At 58.9% G+C, this 24,239-nt stretch overlaps 2 protein-coding genes and 1 long non-coding RNA gene across 8 annotated transcripts; 2 read left to right on the forward strand and 1 right to left on the reverse strand.

The window, feature by feature from the left end:
* Nucleotides 1-1,985: 1,985 nt before the first annotated feature.
* Nucleotides 1,986-12,703, forward strand: PTBP1 (polypyrimidine tract binding protein 1). 3 transcript variants are annotated; one of them, NM_001302784.1, is made up of 15 exons: nt 1,986-2,081; nt 4,324-4,354; nt 6,738-6,813; nt 6,980-7,152; nt 7,231-7,377; nt 7,464-7,634; nt 7,712-7,822; nt 7,896-8,070; nt 8,214-8,291; nt 8,882-9,030; nt 10,126-10,159; nt 10,550-10,642; nt 10,732-10,948; nt 11,086-11,163; nt 11,248-12,703. In NM_001302784.1, the coding sequence occupies exons 1-15, from the start codon at nt 2,074-2,076 to the stop codon at nt 11,378-11,380; spliced, it is 1,674 nt and encodes a 557-aa protein (NP_001289713.1). In that variant the 5' UTR covers nt 1,986-2,073; the 3' UTR covers nt 11,381-12,703. The 3 variants fall into 3 exon arrangements, with proteins under 3 accessions (NP_001289713.1, NP_776867.1, XP_010805519.1); XM_010807217.3 differs by having other exon boundaries at nt 1,991-2,987; NM_174442.3 differs by lacking the exon at nt 8,214-8,291.
* PLPPR3 (phospholipid phosphatase related 3) lies at nt 12,229-22,502 on the reverse strand. Of its 4 annotated transcripts, none has more exons than XM_059888720.1 (8): nt 22,087-22,324; nt 21,630-21,750; nt 15,424-15,609; nt 15,208-15,313; nt 14,927-15,122; nt 14,780-14,837; nt 14,534-14,707; nt 12,229-14,259 (listed from the first exon to the last, which is right to left on the reverse strand). In XM_059888720.1, the coding sequence occupies exons 2-8, from the start codon at nt 21,702-21,704 to the stop codon at nt 12,904-12,906; spliced, it is 2,151 nt and encodes a 716-aa protein (XP_059744703.1). In that variant the 5' UTR covers nt 21,705-21,750; nt 22,087-22,324; the 3' UTR covers nt 12,229-12,903. The 4 variants fall into 4 exon arrangements, with proteins under 4 accessions (XP_059744703.1, XP_024850867.1, XP_059744702.1 ...); XM_024995099.2 differs by having other exon boundaries at nt 15,208-15,349; nt 22,087-22,321; XM_059888719.1 differs by lacking the exon at nt 22,087-22,324 and adding an exon at nt 22,377-22,502 and having other exon boundaries at nt 14,534-14,837; nt 15,208-15,349.
* Nucleotides 14,634-18,151, forward strand: LOC112447411 (uncharacterized). The gene is made up of 2 exons (XR_003035600.2): nt 14,634-14,721; nt 15,500-18,151. It is a non-coding gene; the product is annotated as an uncharacterized lncRNA (long non-coding RNA).
* Nucleotides 22,503-24,239: the final 1,737 nt, after the last annotated feature.

Consider the following 24,239-nt stretch of genomic DNA (forward strand, 5'->3'; position numbering starts at 1 on the left):
CAGTGAAGGAAGGAGTGAAGGAACCTTCCTTAAGGGGAAAGCCTTGCACAGAAGACCTATGTAAATGAGGTCAGAAACCAAAAGGTGCTGGCAGTGTGGGGTTCTGTGGGGCCACAACGTCGGCTTGCGCTTTCTTGAGCCTGGACGGTGGTGATCACAAGTGGTTTTGAATAGATTCCAACCGTTTAGATCCATGCTGGGAATCTGGTGGAGGGTCCATGAACGTGGCTGCCCCCTCCTTTCCTTCTGGTCCACGGACACTCCCGCGTCTCCAACCATCCTCCCTGCTGTCACGGCGTGGTGGGGGGGGGCGCATCCCTGGCACCAGTCACTATGGCAACAAAGATAAGCAGCTGCCCTTGGTGGTGCCCAGAGCGGAGGGCAATGGGAGGCCTGGGGACAGCCAATCCGCAGGAATGCGCCGGGGATTCGCCCAAATCCACCGGGACATTCCTGATTAGCCATTCCTGGGCTTCAGTTGGCCTTCGGCGACACAGCCGGCCAAGGACCGCAGGGCGGAGGTCTCCGTGGAAATCGGCAGCCGCCCCCAATGCGAGAAAGCCCTTTGGCTTCGAGCCGGGTTTCAACGCTCCTGGGCCCCATCCAGGCCCGCGCGGCCCTGAGATGGGAACTGTTGCCATGACTTCGCCCAAGCTAAACCGACCTGAGAGGCGGGAGCAAGGGCCCCTAAGCAACTGGTCTTAGGGAAGCCAGAAGGATCATTTTTTCTCTCTCTCTAGGCTGGTACCAGTTAAATTTCCCTTTTTTAGCACGACTTACAGCAAACGGTATTGAGGCCAATGTCCTCTATTTATTGAACGTCTAAGCCACGCTGCAACTGCGCCAGCCCTGGATGCCCGTCATCTCCCAGATGCTTCCAGAAGTCTGGAGGACCGGACCGGACCGCCGCGGGCCCTCCCTGACTCCGTCTGCGCCTCTCCCCCTCGTCCCCCGCAGCCGCCTGGTTTCCGTCTCCTATCCTGAAGGCTCCCTTATCACCCACAGCCCTGTTCCACTCTTGGTATCGGCGTTCTCCGGGATACGTTTGCAGTGTTCCTCTCCCGAGATGGAGACCCGTCCCGTCCCGAACATCCCGGGACGGCGAAGTCGGCTCTACGCGCCCCTGGTCTCAAGTCCCCTGCGTGCTGGACGGGTGGGTAGCGTCCACCCTGCACCCCAGGGCTTCAGTTTCTCCCCATTGCAGCAGGCAGGCCGGGTCCACCCTGAACCCCGGGCCTCGTTTCCCTCCATTACAGACAGGCAGGGAGGGGTTCGCCGTGCGCCCCGGACCTCAGTTTCCCCACCCTTGCAGTCACGCGAGGGGATCGTGGTCAGGGTTCGCTGCTCTGGGGCGGACAAAAGACAGTCAGAGGCCACTCGTGGCCTCGTCGTGCCGCAGGCGTTGTGGCCAGCAGTGGAAAGAACCCCGGCGTCTCCAGAAAGCCTTAAGCCGCTGCCATTGCTCCGCTCGCTAACCTGAGTAACGTCTGAATTCGAAAGGGACTTCGGCCAGGTGCCCACAAACAACATGGAGCCCTGTAGGTTTCTGCCCGACTTCAAGATGGCAGTGAGCCTCCCTTTGACATCACGCCCGAGGTCGAGGTGGTCTCTGCCCGTTTGCAAGATGGCGGGAGGCTGGGGAAAGCACGCTTCCCACCGCCTGATCCGCCACGTACCCACTCCCAAGATGGCTTCTCCCGCAAAGCCCCACAAACGAGGTCAGCTCCGCTAACTGGCTCTGGCGCCATCACATGGTCTCACCTCTTCGCACCTCCTCCGACTCAACGGGCCATTTCCGCCTCGAGCTCTGACGGACGGCCGCCTTATCCAATGCCCGCTTGCCACTGTTCTTGGGCCCACCCCTCGAGCGACCTCCTAGCCATTGGGAGGCGCTGGCGGGGTCCGAGGGGGCTCGCCCCGCCCATCTGCGCGGCGGGAGCCAATGGGCAGAGCGCGCGGGGGACGTGTTCGGGCGTCTCCGCCATTTTGTGAGTCTATAACTCGGAGCCGTTGGGTCGGTTCCTGCTATTCCGGCGCCTCCACTCCGTCCCCCGCGGGTCTCCTGTGTGTGCAATGGACGGGTGAGTAGTGCTGGTTCGCGCTTCCCGGCGCCTATATCGCGATCCAGCCTTTGCCTCGCCGCCGCCCCGGCCTCTTCGGGGCGGTACATTCGGGGCGCCGCTCCGCCTCCACTCCAGGCCCTCGGGCGCCGCCGGGGTTTCTCTCCCTTCCCCCAAGTTCTGGCGCGGTTGCGGCCCGGGATGAGTAGCCGGACGAGAGGCTGTAGGGATCGGGGGCTGGGGGCGGCCGGGCCGAGCCTTGTCCGCTTCCGGTGCCCACGCGGCCCGTCCCGAGAGCACGCGGCGGTTGCGCCGCCCTTCCCGCTTCCCGTCTGGGCCCCAAACGCACGCGCCGCCTTCGGCCCGCCGTGTGGCCCTTGCGGCGCCCCGTACAGTTTCCGCGCGCCCCCTGAGGTCCCCCGCGCGCGTGCGCGGCTCCGCGCGCTCTCGGCAGCTCTGTCGCGCGTGCGCGGCCTTTCCCGCCGCGCGGACTCTACTCCGGCTTCCCCCGCCCGCCGCGGGCCGGGGCGCGGCTGGAGACGCCGCCCTCCTGCCCGGAAGGGCGCGGGCCCTCCGCCGCCCCCTTTGTTCCCGCCCGGCGTCCCGGGGTGGTGCCCCGGGCGCCTTGGGGGCGGGGCGGCTCCGGACCTGAGCCCGCTCCCCGCGTGCGGAGGTGTCGGTGTAGGCACCGCGGCGGCGGGGCTCAGCCTTGGGAAGCTAGTAGAACCCGGTGGAGCTGCGTTCTCGAGTCTGGGCCCCGCGGGAAGCGTCTGGGGGCAGTTGCGGATGTCTTGTGATGGGGAGCTTCAAGCCAGCCCTGTTTCCTCTGTCGGCCCTACCGGGCGGGGCGGGCAGTTACCAGTGCCTGGAGGGTCACGTGCCTTCGGTGCCTCGGGTTTGAAATGATAGGTTGCAGGCTGAATTAAGGTTAGCCTTTTAGAAAAATTGCTGCAACAAGAGGAACTTGATCTCGTGGTCTGTCGTCCGCTTAGGCTGGGACGTACCTTCCCAGAGAAGCCCATTCCTGAGCTGGGAGCCGGGAAGCCCGCCGGTCAAGCCCGGTGGGAAGAGCTCTCCTGGCCCCCTGGTCAAATTTCGGAGTTTCCCTTCCTCGTCACGGAAACGTAGTTTGGGGCGCGTCTGCGGCCTCTGGTCGGTTGTGTGGTTGTCTAGGCAGCCGGGCCTGGCCTGGCCTGCTGGTGCAGCTGCAGTTTGGCCTGCCTTTTTGAAAGTCGGGGGACCTTTTGCAGAAAGGCCATCTTTTTTGAAACACTTCCTGCGTCTGCGGTCCTCCCTGAGTAGGAAGCCGCCAGCCGTCCTGGGTTAGCAGTTGGGAAACTGCGTGCTTTTCATTCTTTGTTTTTCTGGGAAGTTGTTTCTTGGCTCAGTAAGATTTTTAAAAATCGTTGACATTAACCCTTAAGGTTTTTGTGGGGAAGAAGTGGCAGTCCCACGGCATAGGCTGGTGAGGCTGTGGGAGGGTCGGATCCCAGGTTGTGGTGAACCCTGAGCCCGATGCTGCAGGCAGTGGCCCCAGGGCCTCTGTCAGCCAGGGGCTTGGCCAGGGGACATGTGACATCACCGGAGGCTCTGGTCTCCTGTGATGGCAGGCTGGTGGCCAGGTGACCTGGTGGGGTGTAGCTGGCCAAGTTCTCCTGAGCAGACCCTTCCTGAGTCTTTAGGTGGCACCCTTCAAGGGCTCTACTGTCCCGAGGGCTTGGCCTGCAGGACCCTGGAGCCTGGGGCAGTCACACACCCTGCCTTCCCTAGCAGGTCACATGGACCCTAGTTGATGAGTAACTGGTGTCCCCTTTTATCTGATCCTTTTCACTGGGTCGACCCCTTTTCAGTCCCCTGGGGCGGCAGCTCTAACCTTGGGCCCCTGAGTTGCCTTTTCACAGCCTGCCTTTTGCTGGAAACCTCTCCCAAGCATTGCGTGTTTCTAGAAAGCAAGCAACAGCATTTCAATCCTAATTAGCATCTAGTGTCTTTCTGAGGGCCTGCAGAGGGGGTGTCTTTGTCTTTGGATGCATCGGAGGCGGGGCCGGGGTCTTGCCGGGAGGGAGGGAGGGGAAAGGAGCCCGAGGACAATGATGGCTCCTTTTCAAGTGGCGATTAGAGAGAGGACACCTCCCTTCCCTTCCTCAAGCCGCCTCATTGCTGAAGTCCTGGAGCAGGGGCTCCTGCCGCCCCTGGAGCCCATGCTGCTGGCATGTGGTGGGTGCTCCTTGCTGATGTCTCCTTTTTCTCTCTCTCTCTGCAGCATCGTCCCAGACATAGCAGTTGGTACAAAGGTAGGCACTGGGGACGTCGCTTTCTCCTTCCGCCCGTTCACTCTGCGGCCTGTGTGCTCCCATTGCCGGGCTGGGGGTGGGGGGTGGTGTGCCACAGCCTGCTCTGTAGTAGGAGTACGGGGTGGGTGGCTCCTCTGAGGTGAGGGGCACCCGCCCTGACTTCAGGACCTTTCCCCTGAAGTCCAGAACTGCATCTGGTTGGAGCTGGGATGCCCGCGGGCTGATGGGACTCTTGACAGTTTCAAGTGGAAAAAGTGGAAGTTTCTTCCCCAGGCCGTTTAAGGGGTGGGCATGGGTTGGGAGGATCCCTGGGGATTCTGGGGCGGATGGAGGTGCTTCTGAGGATGTTCTCGTCGAGCTCACTTTTGCTCCGAGAAGGGGGCCTCGCTGGCAGAGACCGGGTGTCCACCTCAGCCCTGGGGGTAGCCCATTATCCCTGGGAGCAGGCAGCAGCTAGTTTCTGGCTGTGGGGCCTGGGCTGGTTTCGGTTTTCCCAGGTGGACTCTTCACACGCAAGCCTTCCTGATCTTCCTGCAGATAAAACCTGTTTGGTGGCGAGAGGAGGGAGGGAGGGGATCTCATCCAGGTGTGCTTGTAACTGGCACGGTGACACCCCCCACCCCCCTGTTTCCGTGGGGGCCCATCCAGCCAGGCCGCTTCCAGAGGCTGAGGGTGCACCAGCGTGGGTGCCTCCGGGAGGGCATCCTGGGTCCCGCCTCTCAGGATAAGCACGAGCTGTGCCCCGAGTGACAGGTGTTGGGATGTAGTGGTGCTTAGCTGCTGCTGTCCCTGGCTCCGGGCACGCTTCGGGGGCTTCCTGGTGGTGCTGAGTTGATTTTAGAGCAGGGGCTCTAGTGCAGCTTGGCCTGCCCTTTGTCCCCCCAGGGTTCTGTCTGTGTGCGCTCTCTGCGCCCCCAGTGGGCAGTCCCTGGTGAGCCTCTGGTCACTACCTGCACTTCCTTATGCTGGGGGGAGGGGGGTTGCCAAGTGGGCAGACCACATAGGTATTCATGCCAGGCAATCTGCTGTGAAAAGGGAGTTGGAGCTAAGAACGACCCCCTCTGGAGGGAGTTCTTCCCCCGTCCATCACCTGTTGACAGGAGCTGAGATGCCCTTTTTAAGGTTGTGCAGCCGGCGTCTGTGTGGGAGCCACTTGGGTGCCCTGTCTATTCTTGTCTAGCTCTGGCCAGGGGGCTTTTGTGACCTGAGGGGAGGGGTTGGTAGGCCTCCAAGTCGACTTCCCTGCAGCTTAGGTGGGAATGGGGCTCAGGTGTGTTCCACCTGGTTTCTGGTTTGTTTAGCCTGGATGAGTCCAGGTCCCCCCCGCCCCACGCCAGGGCAGTGAGGAAAGGCATGATGGGGCAGGTCTGCCTGCTGGTGGGGCTAACACTTTGCTTCATTTACATCCAACTCCAACCTGTACGCATTAAAACCAAGCAGTGCTCTGAGCAGCCTCTGGTGCTGGGGAGTTTGGGATCTGGGTTCGTCGGCGTGCCTATAGCTGGCGGTCTGGCAGTGAGGAGGCCCAGAACATTCTCTTAGCCTCATAGCCTTGGCCTGGCTGTGCCCACTTTTCTGTCCTGAGGGCTGGGGAGGGGGTCAGCACCTGAAGGGGCTCTGGGGCACTTCAATGCTGGACCACGGAAGGTGGGGAGGTGTCCTGTATGTGGAGCCTACTTGTTTGTAAGTGGCTGAACTGGCTGGCAGTTTAGGGGAAGGGCAGAGATAAGGTGTCCTTGATGTGAGGAGGGCGAGCTGGCGGAAAGGCGGGTTGAGGGAGAAGGGTCAAGGCTGGGAGGCTGGTCTCCTGTTGCTGCCAGGCGCTGGTTTCATGTATCGAGGAAATCACAGGTGGATGGCCCTCTGGGGTTTCATTGCCCAGCCGGCAGGAGGCTGTTTGCCTTTCTCCTTGTTTAAGCTGCTTCTCAAGGGGTTCTGGAAGTTGATTCTATTAGATTGAGACTAACGAGGGAATTTCTGGAGATAACATGGGCTGGGAGCCCACCCACAGGGGCAGTTGGGAAGCCTGTTGGTCACCAAGGTACCTGCCGCCTGAAGAGGTGGTGTTTCTGGTCGCTGGGCTCCGGTTTCCTCAGACTGGAAAGTAGGACATACTCCTGCGGGTGGCCACAGGGGGACAAGGGGGCTTTGTCCTCACGGTCTGTGAGCCTGAGCCATGCAGACCCCAGACACTGGTGAGGGGGGTGGGGAGATGGAAGGTGGAGGTGGCCATGACACGCAGAGGCCTAGGAGGGGACAGCCTCTGTCCCTGCCTGGGGAGAGCCCCAAGGGCTCCACCGGCGGGAAAGGAACTATGTGGGCTCTGGTAGGGAGGATCAGGGGCCTCAGCGAGGACACTGGGTTCACCTTGCTTCTCTTGCAGCGGGGATCTGACGAACTCTTCTCTGCCTGCGTCACTAACGGACCCTTTATCATGAGCGGCACCTCGGCGTCCACAGGTAACCCCACCCGCCCACCGCCCTGCCTGGTCCCTGCACCTGCCTACTGCACAGTTCTGGGAGCCAAGTGTGGGGACTACTTCAGCCCGGAAACCTCCCGGTGCCAGGGAGGGCCCCGCTCTGAGGGAGCCTGGGGTGCCCTATGTGACTCAGTGCTTTTTTGCAGCAAATGGAAACGACAGCAAGAAGTTCAAGGGGGACAGCAGGAGTGCGGGCGTGCCCTCCAGGGTGATCCACATCCGCAAGCTGCCCGGCGATGTCACCGAGGGGGAGGTCATTTCCCTGGGGCTGCCCTTCGGAAAGGTCACCAATCTCCTGATGCTGAAAGGGAAGAATCAGGTACGAGGCCTGGGCCAGTTGGGGTGGGTCCCAGAGGCATCCCTGGTATGAGTCAGCTCACCCTGTTCCCATGCCCAGGCCTTCATCGAGATGCACACAGAAGAGGCTGCCAACACCATGGTGAACTACTACACGTCGGTGACGCCTGTGCTGCGCGGCCAGCCCATCTACATCCAGTTCTCCAACCACAAGGAGCTCAAGACAGACAGCTCCCCTAACCAGGCGGTGCGGCACCCTCAGGTGTGGGTGGGTGGGGGCAGGGTGGGGCAGGCGGGGTTGGGGCTGGGGGACTCACAGTACTGTCCTCACAGCGGGCCCAGGCGGCCTTGCAGGCTGTGAACTCAGTCCAGTCAGGAAACCTGGCCCTGGCAGCCTCGGCCGCGGCGGTGGATGCGGGCATGGCCATGGCTGGCCAGAGCCCAGTGCTTAGGATCATCGTGGAGAACCTCTTCTACCCAGTGACCCTGGACGTGCTGCACCAGGTAAGGGCACTGGGCTTTAGCTGTGGGCAGTGGGGCTGGTGCCTGGGCCCAGGCTGACCCACCAGCTTCTCCCACAGATCTTCTCCAAGTTTGGCACTGTTCTTAAGATCATCACTTTCACCAAGAACAACCAGTTCCAGGCATTGCTGCAATACGCGGACCCCGTGAGCGCCCAGCACGCCAAGCTGGTGAGTGGTCCCCAGGGCAGCCGTGCCCCTGGCCGCCAGGCACCTGCTGACAGCCTCCTCACTGTCCTCACAGTCGTTGGATGGCCAGAACATCTACAACGCATGCTGCACACTGCGCATCGACTTCTCCAAGCTCACCAGCCTAAACGTCAAGTATAACAACGACAAGAGCCGCGACTACACGCGCCCTGACCTGCCGTCCGGTGACAGCCAGCCCTCGCTGGACCAGACCATGGCTGCTGCCTTTGGTGAGACGCCGGGGGCAGGCCACCCAGGCAGGACTCGTAGTTCAGGCTAGGCGCCCGCACAGCCCACCCCGCACTTGCGGGTGGGGCCCTGGCAGCCGGCTCGCACCCGTGGGTGCGATGATTAGTGTCTCGTTTGTTTCTAGGTGCGCCTGGTATAATGTCAGCCTCTCCGTATGCAGGAGCTGGTTTCCCTCCCACCTTTGCAATTCCTCAAGCCGCAGGTACTCACATACTCGCCCCAGCGCCGCCTCTGCATGTCCACATCTCGCCAGTAGCTCTGTTTCCCCGGCGGCCAACGTGGCGCAGTACGGGGGTCTAGCCTTCTGGGCGCGGAGTCTGGACAGGGCAGGCGTGGCCGGGCTGCTGAGCCGCTGAGGACCAGCGCCTGTGGTTGGAGGGATGCGCCCCTAGTAGTGCATTTTGAGCGGCCTGGTAAGCGGAGCGGCATGCGCTGGGTGAGCACACCTGAGCATCCCTCCCGGGGGCCAGGCGCCCACACGCGGAATAGTCTTGAGCCTGTTATGCCCGGCATGCTGTTTGCATGGTGACGGGCACCTGCGTGCACGCACAGCCGAGGCCACCGGGCTCGATCTTGTGTCTGAGAAGCCTGAGTCTTCTGTGTTGTCGGCACATATAGGTGGTCAGGCCAGTACGGTGGTGTGCTCTGAGGAGCATGGAGGGTCGCAGGGCTGGGGGCCAGGCTGATGCCCCCACCCACCCCCTGCATCTCTGTTTGCATGAGGATGGGCAAGACCGATTTCCTTGTGGAGACTGTGGGCACCACACTCAGCTAACCCCATTCACCCTGCAGGTCTCTCTGTTCCTAATGTGCATGGGGCTTTGGCCCCTCTGGCTATTCCGTCGGCAGCGGCAGCAGCAGCGGCAGCGGGCCGGATCGCCATCCCAGGCCTGGCGGGGGCAGGCAACTCTGTCCTGCTGGTCAGCAATCTCAACCCTGAGGTACGTGGCGCCTCCGGGAATTAGGAATTGGGAGTGCCCCTAGTCCTAGTGCAGATGGAGCCTCTGACCGGGCACTGGGCTCTGGAGCTGGGCCAGGCCCAGCCAGTGCCCGTGGGCGTCCCCATCCTCCTCTCTGCGCTGACGTCACTCACTGCTGCCTCCTTTCCCGCAGTGCTTGGAGTTCTCTTGTTTCCTTAACATCTTAATTTACGTTCCTAATTTCACGATGTTGAGAGTTGAAGTATTTGGTACATGAGAACAAACTTGAAATTTCCAGCCCAGCGAACCTTGGCCTGCAGAGGGGCGCCTTGAGGGGAGGGTGCAAGCTGAGGCCACCCGGCAGTCCCTGAGGTGGCAGCCAGGCCTGGCTTGTCTTGGGGCTGGATTAGCTCAGGGAGCTGGGGTCCAGTGAGCGAGGCTCAGTATTTGCTTCTCGAGAGACGGGGTTCTTGTTTAATGAGCTGCTCTCCTGCCTGTCTGACCTCGTGTGACTCTCAGTCTCCCCAGTCCTGTCCCAGTTCCTCTGGCCAAGCTGTCCGCTCGCAGCGCCCGGCGAGCCTGACTGGAGGCTCCGGTGCGGGCTGAGGAGACGGTTCCTGGAGGGCCTGGTTGGGGGAGCGAGTGGGGGGCCAGCAGGCGCCGCCTCCTCCCCGCGGAGGGTGCTCCGGCTGTCTGCCCGGCGTGTGGCCTGTAATGTGTGTGGTCTTGACTGATGGGGCACCGCGTGTTTTCTTATGTATTTACTGACCTGTGTTTTTGCTACTTTTTTTCTTTTCTCCCCTTCCCCTTTCCCAATTTTTTTTCTTGCCCTGATCCGGAATTTCTTTGCCAACTGACTGCACGGTACTTCTGCTTCCTGTTGTTGCTTGAAACAAAACAAAACCATAAATAAATAAAAAAAAAAAAACAAAATTCCCCCTCAAACCCTGCTCTCCGGAAACCAACCTGCCCTTGAATATTAACATCCTGACAACTTCATCATCCATCAACCTGCACGCCTGCGGGGCTGCCTCCTCGTGGTGGACGATTGGCAACTCGCCCCCTGACCTCTCCCTTTCCCTGTCCCTCGCTGCCTTGCTCTGCTGTCCTCTAAAGAGAGTCACACCCCAAAGCCTCTTTATTCTTTTCGGTATGTTATCGTTCACACTTTTATTACCTTGTTTTCATGTAATTGAGGTGGTTGTTACGCCCTGAGATTCCGATGCGTGCGGTCTGGGCTGCGGTTTGCGTATTTATTTGGATTCTATAGAGCATGGTTCCCTACCCGCATGCTGTTGGCAGCGTAAATGTGTCGGTAGCATGCTACAGGATGGTTCCTTGGCAATTGACCTTTCCTGGATTTTATGGCTTCTTTGCGGAAGGCAGCCCTCCCAGTCATGCTCCCTGTGTCTAGACAGGTTCTCAGAGGCAGAATAAGCAAACTGGGGAGAGCCAGCCCTGTGTGGGAGTGTGGGTCGTGGGGACGGCGGGTGGGTGGCTGGGGCCTGGGGCTCAGCCCCCTGTCCCTGTGCTTTTGAAGGCGTGTATGGAGATGTGCAGCGTGTGAAGGTCCTGTTCAACAAGAAGGAGAACGCCCTGGTGCAGATGGCCGATGGGAGCCAGGCACAGCTGGGTAAGGGGTGGCCAGGGAGGGCAGGGCTGTTGGTGGTACCCAGGGCCCTCAGGTCACGTATGCTGTCTCTTCCTCTGCCCCGCCCCCAGCCATGAGTCACCTCAATGGGCACAAGCTGCACGGAAAGCCAGTGCGCATCACACTCTCTAAGCACCAGAGCGTGCAGCTGCCCCGCGAGGGCCAGGAGGACCAGGGCCTGACCAAGGACTATGGAAACTCGCCCCTGCACCGCTTCAAGAAGCCTGGCTCCAAGAACTTCCAGAACATCTTCCCACCCTCGGCCACTCTGCACCTCTCCAACATCCCGTGAGTGCCTCTGCCTCTCAGATGCTTCCATCATCTTATCCCTCATTTCTGGGCACCCCCGAATCCCTGGACATTCCTGTCCTGAGGGAATGACCTTGATCTTGCACAGACAGGCTTACATCTCTCTCCACTTACAGGCCCTCCATCTCTGAGGATGACCTCAAGATTCTTTTCTCCAGTAACGGCGGGATCGTCAAAGGGTTCAAGTTCTTCCAGTGAGCAGAGTCCCCTCCCCCACTGCCCCTAGGCTCCCTGGCCCCTTGCGGCTCCTCATGCCTGTGTTCCCCCACTCCTTGCAGGAAGGACCGCAAGATGGCGCTGATCCAGATGGGCTCAGTGGAGGAGGCCATCCAGGCACTCATCGACCTGCACAACCATGACCTGGGTGAGAACCACCACCTGCGGGTGTCCTTCTCCAAGTCCACCATCTAGGCCGCCACCCAGGACCAGCCTGCCGGGCACCCGGCAACAACTTCCATCATTCCAGATAAAAAGCCACTTTAAAAAGCAGCTGAAGTGACCTTAAAAGACCAGAGATTTTATTTTTTTAAAAGAGAAATCAGTTTACCTGTTTTTAAAAGAAATTAAATCTAATTCACTTGCTCACCTTGGGGAGGTGGGGTGCCAGCCTCAAGCTCTTGGTGACGGTGGATGGCACCACCCGCCCGGCCCCTGCCTGTGCCTTTGCCGCCTGCAGGGCGGGCGCTCCTAAACCCCCACTTGGCTTTCTTGTGCCTTAAACCCGCTGCCCTGGCAGGGCTTGCGGGGTCAGCCTCCCCTGGGATCATGTGCCTGGTGTGGTGGGGGGCTGTGGCCGCCACCCAATCCTTTAATCAAGTGTGTGATTCTCCCCCAGCCTTGGGGCCTCCCCGGACCCTTCCCTGTTGCTTCTTCAGCTTTGTTTTCACTGTAATCTCTGTATTATGCTTCGATGCAGCTGCAGACACCTGTGCCTAGCAATATTTCCAGTTGACCAAATATTCTAATCTTTTTCATTTATATGCAAAAGAAATAGTTTTAAGTAACTTTTTATATAGCAAGATGATAAAAATGGTATGAGTGTAACCTAAACTTTCTCCTTGTGGTATGACCTTGTATACTGTACTTTTATTTTATTCCTTGTCATTGAGTCGCAGGGCAGGATCTAGTTTCCAGGGCAGACACAGCGGGGCCGGCATCTGCCGCCCGATGCCTTACTCACACCTGACTGTCCTTTCTCTGAGGACAAGTGCTCTTCAACTTTCAGGGTTTCTTTTTTTCCTGCAAATTTTGGACCAAAGTTTTGTTTCTGTTTTTCTCCTGCCTCTAATGCTGGGACCCCAGGAGGTGGGGCAACAGCCCTCCCCTCCGGTCTTCACGCCTCGTCCTGCACTCACGGGTCCAAGGGGTGCCCTGCACGCAGGCCTCTGCTGGCCGGCCCTCACTTCGGGGCCTGGGCCTCAAGTTTCCATGTCGGGGTGGAACAAGGGTGTAAATATTTATAATTTTTTATACCTGTTGTAAGACGTGAGGGGCAGCAAATGCGGTTTTTTATGGTGACACAGATGTATATTTTGATAACAGCAATTACAGGCTCAGTATTGTAAGGAGCACGGCAGGCCCCGCCCACTGCCGGCTTGTAATGCAGAGAGAACTGAATTAAAGCGATTTTATAACAACTCCTACCTTTTCTGTAGGCTCTTTTTTCCTGTCCACATGTAGAAGGCGGTCTGGCCAGTCTGTACTGGACTCTGAATAAACTCTCTGTATCCTGCACTTGATTCCCCTCTTTATTGGGCCTGTTGATTTCACTGCTGTTTCCTTTCTGTAAACTCAGCCATGTTACCCTTCATGTGTGGGGGTTTCGGTCCCACCCCTACACCCAGTACTCCAGAAAGACTCAGACTGTGAGCTCTTCTCCAGGATCACCTTTTATTGTCTACCAAGACCCCCCTGCCCCACCCCCACCCCCGCCCTCAGTCCTTGAACCTGCGTGCAGCCTGCATCTTCCGGTAGTAGCTCTCGGCCTCGGCTTCCGCTGCTTCCCGATCACCAAGCGCTGGGCCTGCTTTTCGACGCAGCGTCGACTCCCGGCTGCCTGGTCCCAGCACACCATCGACTGCGCCCAGTGGGGGCAGCCCCTCACCCGTGGCCAGGTTGACAGTGGCCACGGCCCCAAACCGTGGCTCCTCCTGGTCCACGTCACTGACTGATGAGCCTGGGGAGATGCCTGGGGGCTTGGCCCCACCGCGGAAGCTGCGGGCCAGGTCCCCGAGCTCATAGCCACCCTCTCCCTCCACGACCTTGGCCCCGACTCCCGCCGCCTTCCACTCCCAGGGCCCATTACCCGCAGACAGGTGGACCACAGGGTGGTGGGGTGCGTGTGCATCAATGGTGACGATGCTGGCAGAATCGCGGTCAGACGGTGACCTGTACTGGGAGGAGTCAGAGCTGGCACTAGATGAGGAAGCCGTCTCGGCTGCCTTGGGGCCGGGTGCACCTGGAGCTTTGGACATGGCAATGACCTGCAGCAGCCGGGGCGGGTTGGCCATGCGGGGCTGGGCCGAGGCTGTGGCCACTGCTGCTCCACTCTTCTCAGCCATCATGAGCCACTTGGCCCGCACAGCTGCGCTGCTGTTGGGGGACAGGCCAGCTGCTGCCTGGGCCCCCTCCTCAGGGATATGAACCAGAGGTTGCGGTCCAGGCCGAGGCGGCAGGATAACGCGTGGCCCGAGCCCTGGCCGAGCCTGGACTGTGGGGTACAGTGAGGGAGGTGCTGGACCCCCTTCCTCCCCCTCCTCCTCCTCCTCCTCTTCTTCCTCCTCCTCCTCCTCTTCCTCCTCAGCCATGGGCTCTGCGGGTGCCCGCAGGTGTGCAGGGCTGCCCTCATCCGGTAGCCCCAGGCCTCGGCCCTCCAGTGACTTCTGCTTCCATTCACTAATGAGCTGCTTGGAGCGGGAGGCGTCCAGTGGAACATGGATGGTCATGTGGCGGCGGGCGGGGTCGTCTAGCGAGGGCGTGCTGACACGGGGCAGTGTGTGGCTGAAGGTCACCATGTTCTCCTTGCCCATGGGGCTGCGCGGGGCCAGCAGGTCCACATCCACACTGGCCCGCTTTAGGCTGCCCAGCGAGGTCTTGTCGCGGGCCACGGGCCGGGGCACACCCTCCAACCGGCTGGGTGGACCTAGCTCATCGGTGCTCACGGACTTGTTCTGCTGGTACACCGAGTCATGGCCCCGCTGGGTCAGAGCCCTTAGCGCGTCCTTAGTTGGCACCACGGCCACTGGTCTCTCTGCTGGTGGGGCCTGGAAGTTGCCCACTGCATGGCAGGCCTAGAGATGAGATGGGGACTGGGTGTGAGGCCTGTGGCTGGAGACTAGGGTCCCCACTGGGCCACAGACATGCCTTGGGGGTCAGAGAGGGGGAAGTCCACCTTTTTCCCCACAGGACAAATTCTGGCTTCTGGTTACTTTGCACATTTGGCAAGTCTGGGCTCATGAGAGTCTGCCTCCAGCTCCCAAGGGAGAAGATGGCAGCATCCCCCTGGGCGGGGGTGGGGAGGGGTGGCTGGCCTTCCCCCTCGGGCCTCCCTATTCGGCCCCTCACCAGGTAGGCCGCTATGCCAGCCCCAATGAGGAAGCCTGCGTAGACGTCCACCGGGTGGCTGCGGTACTGCGTGATCTGGGTGAGGCCGCAGACGCCCGCTGCAATGGCGAAGGAGAACACCAGGATGGGCTTCAGCAGCTTGGTGGTGTCCGAGATGACCGAGTTGAAGTACATCTGCCGGGGGACAGGTGGGTGGTCAGGGCAGTTGGTCCCTGTGGGGCATCTGGGGTGTGGGGCAGCACTCACCGACACGTAGACAGCAGCAAAGGCAGACAGAGTGGCATGCTGGGACGGAAACGTCTTCCTGTAAGAAACACCCATGTGAGCCCTAAGGCTCTGGGACCTGCCTTAGTTTCCCTACATGCTTGTTGGGACAGGGCCAGGCATGCTCACCGGGCAGACAGGATGGCATGGGTGTCGTGGCCAGAGCATATATCCTGTGTGATGTAGGGATTGGCCTCACACGATGTGCCCAACAGGGTGTAGTTGGGTTTGCAGACAGTCAGGAAGAAGGGTGCGTGGTAGCCCGTGGCCAGCTGGATCACGTCAGTCACCAGGGCCGTGGCACACAGGCCAAATACGTGGACACCTGTGGGGTGGGAGTGCAAGGGCCAGACACGGGAGCTGGGGCCAGACCCACCACCCTCAGTGTGCAGATGCCATGGGGGACTCACCTACAAAGCGCACCGTCCGCCGAAGGAAGGAGTTGAAGTTGCAGCCGCCGGCATGGATGCTGCCCTCGGGCCCACCTGGGCCCCCGCTGCGGCCCCACAGCCGGGACTGTAGACAGTACAGCATGCCCTCACCCACCATGATCTGTGGACATGGAGGTGCTCAGCAAGGCTCCAGCCGGGGGCCCACAGCCAGCCCCGCCCTGCCCTGGGACTCACCGAGGCTGCAGGTGCAGCAAAGGCCAAGCTGAGGAGCATGAGCAGTGGGATGAGCTCTTCACTTGTTTCCACGTAGGGCATGGACAGCGTGCGGTCGTAGCACTGGAAGCCCACCTTAGCTGGCTTGAAGAGGTCGGTCAGCTCCAGGAAGTAGAGGGACACGATGGAGGATGCCACTATGGGCAGCTGCAGGAAGAACGCTGGCCAGGGTCACACCACACTCATTCACTGAGTGAGTCATCCGCCCACAAATTCAGTCCCGTCACTGACTTGTCCACCCATCCGTGCTGTTCACCCACTGATCAGCTCATTCATCAACTGAGTCACCCACCACCCATCTGTGCATCTAACAGAGCCATTCGTGCACCCAAGATTAATTCGTCAACCCACTAATCACCCTATCAACTTCCAACATCCATCTATTCATTTAGTCATTTTCCATCCATCTGACCCTCACCCATCTATCTGCTGATCTTCCCTTCCTTCTGTCCATCCATCCATCAATCCACCCACTGCCCCATCCAGCATTCATCCATCATCTTCCATTATGCATTCACCATCATCACCATCAATTCATCATCCATCCTTCCATCATCCACTCACCCACCTCTATCCATCTATCCCCTCATCTTTCATTCCTTCTATCCATCCACCCACCCACCCATCTAGCCATTGTCTTCCATCATCCATCCATCAATCCACAATCCATTCATCCATTTACTCATGCTTGCTTCCTTCCTCCATTAGCCCATCCATCCAGCCACCACCAATTAAACCATTTATCCTTTCATCCAAACACCCACCCCTGTCCATCAACTTGCAACATCTGTCCATCCATTTATTCATTATCTGACACTCACCTACTAACTCATCCTTCCTCCCATCTATCATCCATCCATCCATCCACTCATCTTTTCCTTCCTTTCTTCCTTACATTCATCCTATCTACCCACCTATCCTCCCATCCATCCACCTATCATCCATCCATCATTCCATTCATCCACTCATCCAATTATCCTTTCATCTAAACACCTATCCTCCACCCCCAAATTCCAACATCCATCCATCCACCCACCCTCCCTTCTATCCATCCATCCATATACACATCCCTTCTGCTGTCCTTCCATCATCCATGCAATCTACCGTCCATCCACCCCTCCTTCCTTCCTTCATGTATTCACCCATCCATCCACCATCCTTTCATCCACCCACACCTGCTCCCTTCCATCTGGCCACCCATCCATCCATCCACTCACTCTCCCATCCATCCATCTACCCACCTGCCATCCCCCCTCCCAAAATAAATCCACCATACATCCATTACCCATCCATTCAATCATCCCTCCATCCATTAACCCCCATCTATTCATTTATCCATTTTCTAACCATCAAACCACTCACCCATCCACCCATCTGTTCGTCCATCTACCCATTCTCCCACCCATCCTTCCATAAATTTCCATCAGCCATCTACCTCCATCTATCTATCCACCTACCTATCCATTCACCCATGATTCATTCCTTCCTTCCCTCCACTCACTCATCCATCCTTCCATCCACCCACCTACTCACCTGCCCATGCTTCCATTCATCCTTCTGCCCACCACTCATCTACCCACCCACCCTTCCTTCCTTCCATCCACCCATCCGCACATCCATCCATGAACCAACTATCCATCCACTTACCATCTATCCATCAACCCACACATTGAATCATCAATTTGTCCAAACACCCATCCCTCTATCCATCAACTTCCAATTCTTTCTATCCATTTATTCATTTCCCATCCATCAGCCCACCCAGCCAGCCACATTACCCTGCCATCCATCATCCTCCATCCTTCCTTCCACCCATCAACTTACCCACCCATCCACTCACCCATTGACCCGTCCCTCCATTAACCCATCCATCTATCATTCATTTATTCAAAAACATCATCCATAAACTTACAACAATTTTCCATCCATTTATTCATTATCCATCCATCTGACCACCCATGCTCCCATGTACCACCCATCTATCCATGCCCTGACTATTCCACCCACCTATCATCCATCTATCCATCTCTCAACTCCATCCATCAATCCACCATTCATTCATCCATCCACTTATGCCTGTTTGGCTGTTTCCTTTCATCCACCCATATATACACCTACTTGCTCACCCATCTATCTACCCATCCATTGACCCACTCACCCATCATGCACCCACCCACCCACCCATCCATCAACTCATTTATTCCCCCCAGTCAAGTGTCATCCATCCAGTCCACCATCCATCCTCCCTTTTTCCCATCCATCCAAGCAACCATTCTCCATCATTCACCGATCAATCTACCTTCCATCCATCCACTCACATTTGCTTGCTTCTTTTTTCATTCCTTCTACCCATCCACTTACCCACTCACCCATCCTTCCATCCATCCATCCACCCACTAATCACTTCATTCATTTCTCTCCAAGGCACCTTTGCTGCCTTGAACAATCTGGGAAGGGCAGACGGGCTCCTGCCTCTTGGCCTCTTCTCTCAGGGATGGATGGATGGATGCACTTAGACCTGCCTCTGGGGTCCTGCCCTCCTTGGAGACACCCTTCCTGGCTCCAGCCTGTTCATCTCTTCTGCTGCTATTTCTCCTCTGCACCCCATACCCCTACATGCCAGCTTCACACTAAGCCCCAGGAACATGGGTGTTGGGCCTGAATAAATGAATTTTTATTTATAAATGAATTCTTTTGAGTTGCTCATTCATACAACTGTCCTTCTGCACAACCTGATCATGTGCCCCCAGGTGATAGGCAGAGGGCACACGTGACGTTTTTTCTTGCTCAGAGCAGTTATGAGGAACAGGTGGGAGGTTGAGGTTCGGGAAAGCTGAGCTGCACCTGACCGAGTCACCAACAGTGTGCTCGAGGAGGGCAGCGGGGCAGGCTGTACACCACCACTCACTCAGCTACTCGTACTGCAAAGCACTGACTGAGCAGATTCCAACGGAGGCAAACCCTCCCAGTGTCCTCTGCCTCCCCTTCTGGTCCATGGGTCTCAACCTGACATATCCACTGGGGCCACCTCTGGGACCAGAGTGTAGGTGGGCCCCTAAGGGGGCTCAGCTGCCTTGGGAAGCTCCCAGCTCTATCTCTACAGTGCCTTGAGCGGGGCCTCCACCCTCCATGCAATCCTGGCTGGAGGCTTCCAGAGGGGAAATGCCAAAGTTGGGTGAGCTGGGTTTGAAGGAGCTGGGCTGGTGTCCAAGGAGCATTTATAGAGCACCTGCTGCATGAAGGCAGGAGGCCCAAGGCAGCTGAGTGAAGCAGTTCATGGCCACCTGCCTGGGCTTGCATCATGGCTCCTCCCCTTCCCTGTGCCTCAGTCTTCCGAGCTGAAAACAGGAACAATACAGTGGCCACCCCCCAGGATGTCTGTGTAGGACTGGACGAGCAAACACAGTCGAAGTGCTTAGCATCTGGCTCAGTGGGCAGATGGTGTCCGGCCACAGAGAGGGTTTAGCGTACAACTTAAAACCAGCAAATCTTTCCACTAGAGGGTCACGTTGAAGACCTCCCCCATGTCTTTCCAAGTCCCCGGCAAAGTGGCTGTAATGCCTGGCCAGCTCCCCCTGCTTCTCCTCCAGCCCTCTGCCCACATCTCCCTGCCAGATCCAGCTGGAAGCACCTGGTGGCAGGGTGGGTTAGGGGCAGAGGCCCCACTTCAGAGTCTGCCACTCCCTGAGGGTCTGTAAGTGCCTCCTAAATCACATCACCCACCTCTCACTGCTTCCAGAGACCCTCAGCTGAAAACCAGGAACCCCTCAGAGCATATCTGCCCCAAAGGAAAATCATTCACACACTCACAATGGCAAGCTACCGTGCTTGCTTTGGGGGCATGTGTATTTAAGAATGAATAAATGTAATACTGGGCTTCCCCGGTGGCTCAGACGGTAAAGAATCTGCCTGCACTTCAGGAGACCTGGGTTCGATCCCTGGGTCGGGAATACTTCCTGGAAAAGGCAGTGACTACCCACTCCAGTATTCTTGGACTTTTCAGGCAGCACTAGTGGTAAAGAACTTGCCTCCCAATCCAGGAGATGTTAAGGGATGCAGATTCGATCCCTGGGTCTGGAAGATCCCCTGGAGGAGGAAATAGCAACTAGCAACCCACTCCAGTATTCCTGCCCGGAAAAGCCCATGGACAGAGGAACCTGGTGGGATACAGCCCACAGGGTTGCAAAGAGTCTGACACTATTGAAGGGACTTACCACGCACACACAAACATAATGCTGGCAGTACAGGAAATGCACACCAGGGCTGGGATATGGCTTTGCACCTCTTGGGTTGGTCAAAATTCAAACATCACCAACACAGGTGCAGACACGACTATGGGGAAACAGGCAAGTGCAGGGGCCTCAGTAGGAGGAATTTGGGGTCTTTCCACACCCTGCTCGATAGAGATGCACAATGCAGACAAGCTCTGCATTCTGTGCAGGATGACACAGGCCAAAGAGTTTACAGTCTCCTAGTATTCTTGCCTGGAAAATCCCATGGGCGGAGCAGCCTGGTGGGCTGCAGTCCACGGGGTTGCTAAGAGTCAGACACAACTGAGCGACTTCACTTTCACTTTTCACTTTCATGCATTGGAGAAAGAAATGGCAACCCACCCCAGTGTTCTTGCTTGGAGAATCCCAGGGATGGGGGAGCCTGGTGGGTTGCCATCTCTGGGGTCGCACAGAGTCGAACAGGACTGAAGCGACTTGGCAGCAGGAATGTTTGTGAGACATCAAGACTAGGAACCCCCCAAACGCCCAACTCCCTAGGGCTGGCACTGGAGTACTACAGGGCAGTGAAAAATGATGGGGCGATGGTAAACAAAGATCTCTGCTAGAAACGCCAAGGGCAGGGACTTCACTGGTGGTCCAGTGGCTAAGACTCTGCACTCCCAGGAGCCCAGGTTTGATCGCTGGTCAGGGAACTAGATCCCACATGCTGAAACTAAAGATCCTGCATTCCACAACTAAGACCCTGCCTGAAGCCAAAAAAAAAAAAAAAAGGCTGAAGGCAGAACCTGCGTTTCTACAGGTGGTGGGGGAAGGGCTACATATGGTGAACTTGAATGGGAGGCTGGCTGTAGTCCTGTCGGACTCTTTGCCACCCCACAGACTGTAGCCCACCAGGCTCACTGTCCATGGTGATTCTCCAGGCAAGGATACTGGAGTGGGCTGCCCTGCTCTTCTGGGAATCTTCCCGATCCAGGGATTGAACTCACATCTCTTACTCTCCTGCACTGGCAGGCTGGTTCTTCACCACTAGCGCCACCTGGGAAGCCCAGGTGAAAAGTGAAAGGCTGGGTGAAAGGTGTTCTGGAAAGGCACACAGGTGAGAGTAGTGGGAAGTTGGGAGAAACTGAGGGTGAGGGGCTGCCTCCGTGTGGCCTGTAGAACACTGAGGAGGAATAACCTACTGTAATAAGGATTCAAATGCAAACTTGAAAAACTAACCAGGTTTTCGGCCTGTGGGGGAGGTAACCAGCTGTCTGGGTGACCCTGCTCAGGGTAGGGTTGGGTACTATCTGCTCAGGTCCGGGGGACTTCTCCACCCACGCCCAGTCTGGGCCCCTCACTCCAGCCGGGTTTCCTGGCCTGGCGAGCATTGTGGCATTGTGGGTAACCCAGGTTCTGATCAGGTGGATTCGCCTCACCAACCCTTCATTAGCGCTCAGTATGTGCCCGGTGGCTGCACTTACTATCTTATTTTGCAGCACTCCTAAGGCCCTCACTACATGCGGAGCCTGTTCTGTCAGAGCTCAGGGAAGTGCACGAGCCTCCACGATTAGCAGAGGAGGAATTTCAATTCAGACACTCAGGCCTCCGGCCTTCACATTGCAGGAAGACATCATATCTATACTGCGCGCCCCACTCCCCGCCCGCCCACCGCGCCCAGCACCTTGCTCCAGCCCCTTCGTGTGAGCTGCTGACCGGAACCCCGGACTGAAGATTCCGCCTTGAGCATCTATCCAGCTCCCGCAAAGCCTAGAACATTCTCTTGCAACTCCTACTCGTCCTGCAGAGCCCAACTGTTCTGACCGCCCTCCCCGCTGCCCCACACACCCAGGTCCCTGGCTGTGCTCGCCCCGGTCCCTCGGCGTGGGGGTCCCGAGGGCCGGCTGAACGGAGGCCTCTGCCCCGCCCCCACCAGCGCGACCTCCCCCCAGTCACCTCCACGAAGTAGAAGCAGGGCAGAAGCGTCATGCTGTCCTTCGGGCTTTTATTCTTCTCCTTGGTTGAGATCATCGTGCCCGGGGCGCCACAAACCGTAGTTGGAGGGGACAAAGCCGCGCTGGAGGAGGGGAGGCGCAGACTGAGCCCTGGGGGACCAGTTGCCCGGCGCCCGCGGAGGAGGGGCGGGCCGGGATGCGCAGAAAACGCCCAGGGAAACTGAGGCCGCGAGGCGGGGGCCGTGGCCGCCCCTGGCGCACTGCGGTCCTGCCCAACCCTCCGGCTGCCTCCCCGGATGGAGGAGCCGCGAGAGGGCTCGGCAGAGAGGGCGGGGTCGGCCTGGTCGAGAGCCTCCGGGCTGGGGTCCCACCCGCGAGTCAGGGCTGGGGCCTCCAGGACCCCGAGGGCCGGAGCCGGTGGAGGGGTGGGGTCCGCGCTCCGCCCGCAGGCCCCTCACCTGGCGCGCCCGCGCTCGGAGGGCGGAGCTGGCGGCGGCGGGGGCTGCGGCGCGGCTGGCACAAAGCCGGCCCCGCCCCCGCGGGGGCGGAGGGGGGGCGGAGAGCGAGCGGCCCCGCCCGGCCTGAGACCCCGCGCCGGGCGGCCTGGAGGCTGCGCGAGGGGCGGGGGCTCTTTGTCTCGGCGCGTCGAGGGCGCCGCGCGCGTCCGTCGCCGTCCCCGCCTCCCTGCTCCGCGCCCTCGGTCTCTGGGTCTCTCAGATCTACGTCCCCCGCAGGAGGGAGCACGAACCGGGCTCTGCGGGCTCTTCCCCTCCCGAGCGGCTCAGATGGTCCCGGGGAGCCCCATCCAGGCTGGACGCGGGCGGGATCTCCGGGTCTCCCGCGTCTCTGCCCCCCTCCCCGGTACGCGTTTCCATGGCGAGTTCCCTGAGCGCCCGGGCCATCGGGAGACAAAAGAAGCTGGGGGTGGGGATGGGGGCGCTGTCTCACTCCCGGGCCCGCGCCTCGCCCACCTGCCCTGCATCTTCCCTCAGCCACTCGGGGTCCACCCTCCCCTGGTCCGACCGCGGCCCCTCGCCTGGCTCACAGCATCCGAGGCGCACAGGCCGGGATGCTCCGCGATGCTCGCGGGGAGGAAGGGCCCTCGTGGTGAATTCACGTGAGGCTCCTTAGGCAGCGCTTGCTGTTTGCAGGTGTTTCCACAGTCATGAGGGGTGGGGGCCAGCTAACCGTCGTTTAACAAGTGGGGAAACAGGCCCCCGAGCACTTAAATCACTGTCCACAGTCTCCAGGCCCCAGACGGCAGAATTTTCTTCGGCTCATTTTGTTCACTATCTCCTATACACCTAGCTCGGTACAGTCTCGGGGGAGCCGTCGAGAACCGAGACAGACCCTCAAAATCAGTCCCGCGGTTAAACGTCCAGTTGGATGGGGGTGGGGTGGGGGAGGGCTGCGCTGCCGGAGAGCCCAGTGTGTGCAGCCGGCCATACTCCAGACCCTTCCTGACTGTGGCCTTTCTTGGGTTAAGAGAATCAACTCCATGTGTCTTCAAAGATGATCCTCCGTGTGGTTAAGGGTGGGGTCCAGAGAGCTGATCCCACCGGGGCCTCAGTTTCCTCACCTGGAAATGGGCATAACAAGATGGCTTGGTGTACGTGACACATTTGGCATGTCTGTCCCACCTCCCCAGGCCTGATGCCCACCTGGACTCCGTTTCTCTGCCAGGCAGGGGCAGAGCCTGGGCTGGACAGCCGTTGGGAATCGCTGGTGTTGAAAGGTGACCACAAACTGTCCTCTGGAGGTAGGAGGAAGGGAAATGGGGCAATCATGTTTGATGCCTCCTGGGGGCTGGGCAGAAACGAAGGGATGTCCCTGGAGACCTTCCTGACAGCTTGGGGAACCAGGAGAGAGTCTGGGGCAGTATCAGGAGGGGTGGGGGGCTTCTTCCTCCTGTCGATCCCCAGTGGTGGAGAGGGAGTGAGGTCCAGCTCTGATGGTACATGGCCCAGCAGCAGCCAGGGGTGAGGGGTTGGCGGGTGGGGGGTGACAACTTGATTCTGGGCACTAGGGAGCCATGGCAGAGTTTAGAGCAGGCAAGAGGGTGGAACACACTAGGTGCTGCTCAGAGACTCCTGAACACATTAATACACTTGATGCTCAACACAGCTCTATGGGGGGGGGGGGTGTTAATGTCCTGCTGCACAGACAGGGAAACTGAGGCCCAAAACGGGGCCCCTGAGGTCACCCAGTAGGAAGGGATGGACCTCTGGACCCTAGGGTCACCCAGCTCAACCGGCTGTGCTCTGAGCAAGACAGCAGCTGGGTCCAAGGAACGGACAGGGTGGGTGGCATGCTGGGGACTCGGGGCAGGGGGTAGGAGGGGTGCATGGGTGGGATCCTAGGAGGGTGGAGATGGGAAGCAGTCTTCGGGGGCGGACACTGAACTGGGGTAGGATCCGGTCCTGGGGGCCATGCTGGGGACACGGCTCAGCTGTGGGACCATAAACACAGCAGTGATCAGTCTGAACCCGAGGACCCCACCATTTCAGCAAGGCGGAGGACCCTGAGGCCTAGCACAGGACCCTGACACCTGCTCCCTCCACCTTCCCCAGGACTGCCCTGGAACAGCCCCCAACAGCCCCAGACACCAACT

Source organism: Bos taurus, chromosome 7 (assembly GCF_002263795.3).
Source record: "Bos taurus isolate L1 Dominette 01449 registration number 42190680 breed Hereford chromosome 7, ARS-UCD2.0, whole genome shotgun sequence".
Lineage (NCBI taxonomy): Eukaryota > Metazoa > Chordata > Mammalia > Artiodactyla > Bovidae > Bos > Bos taurus.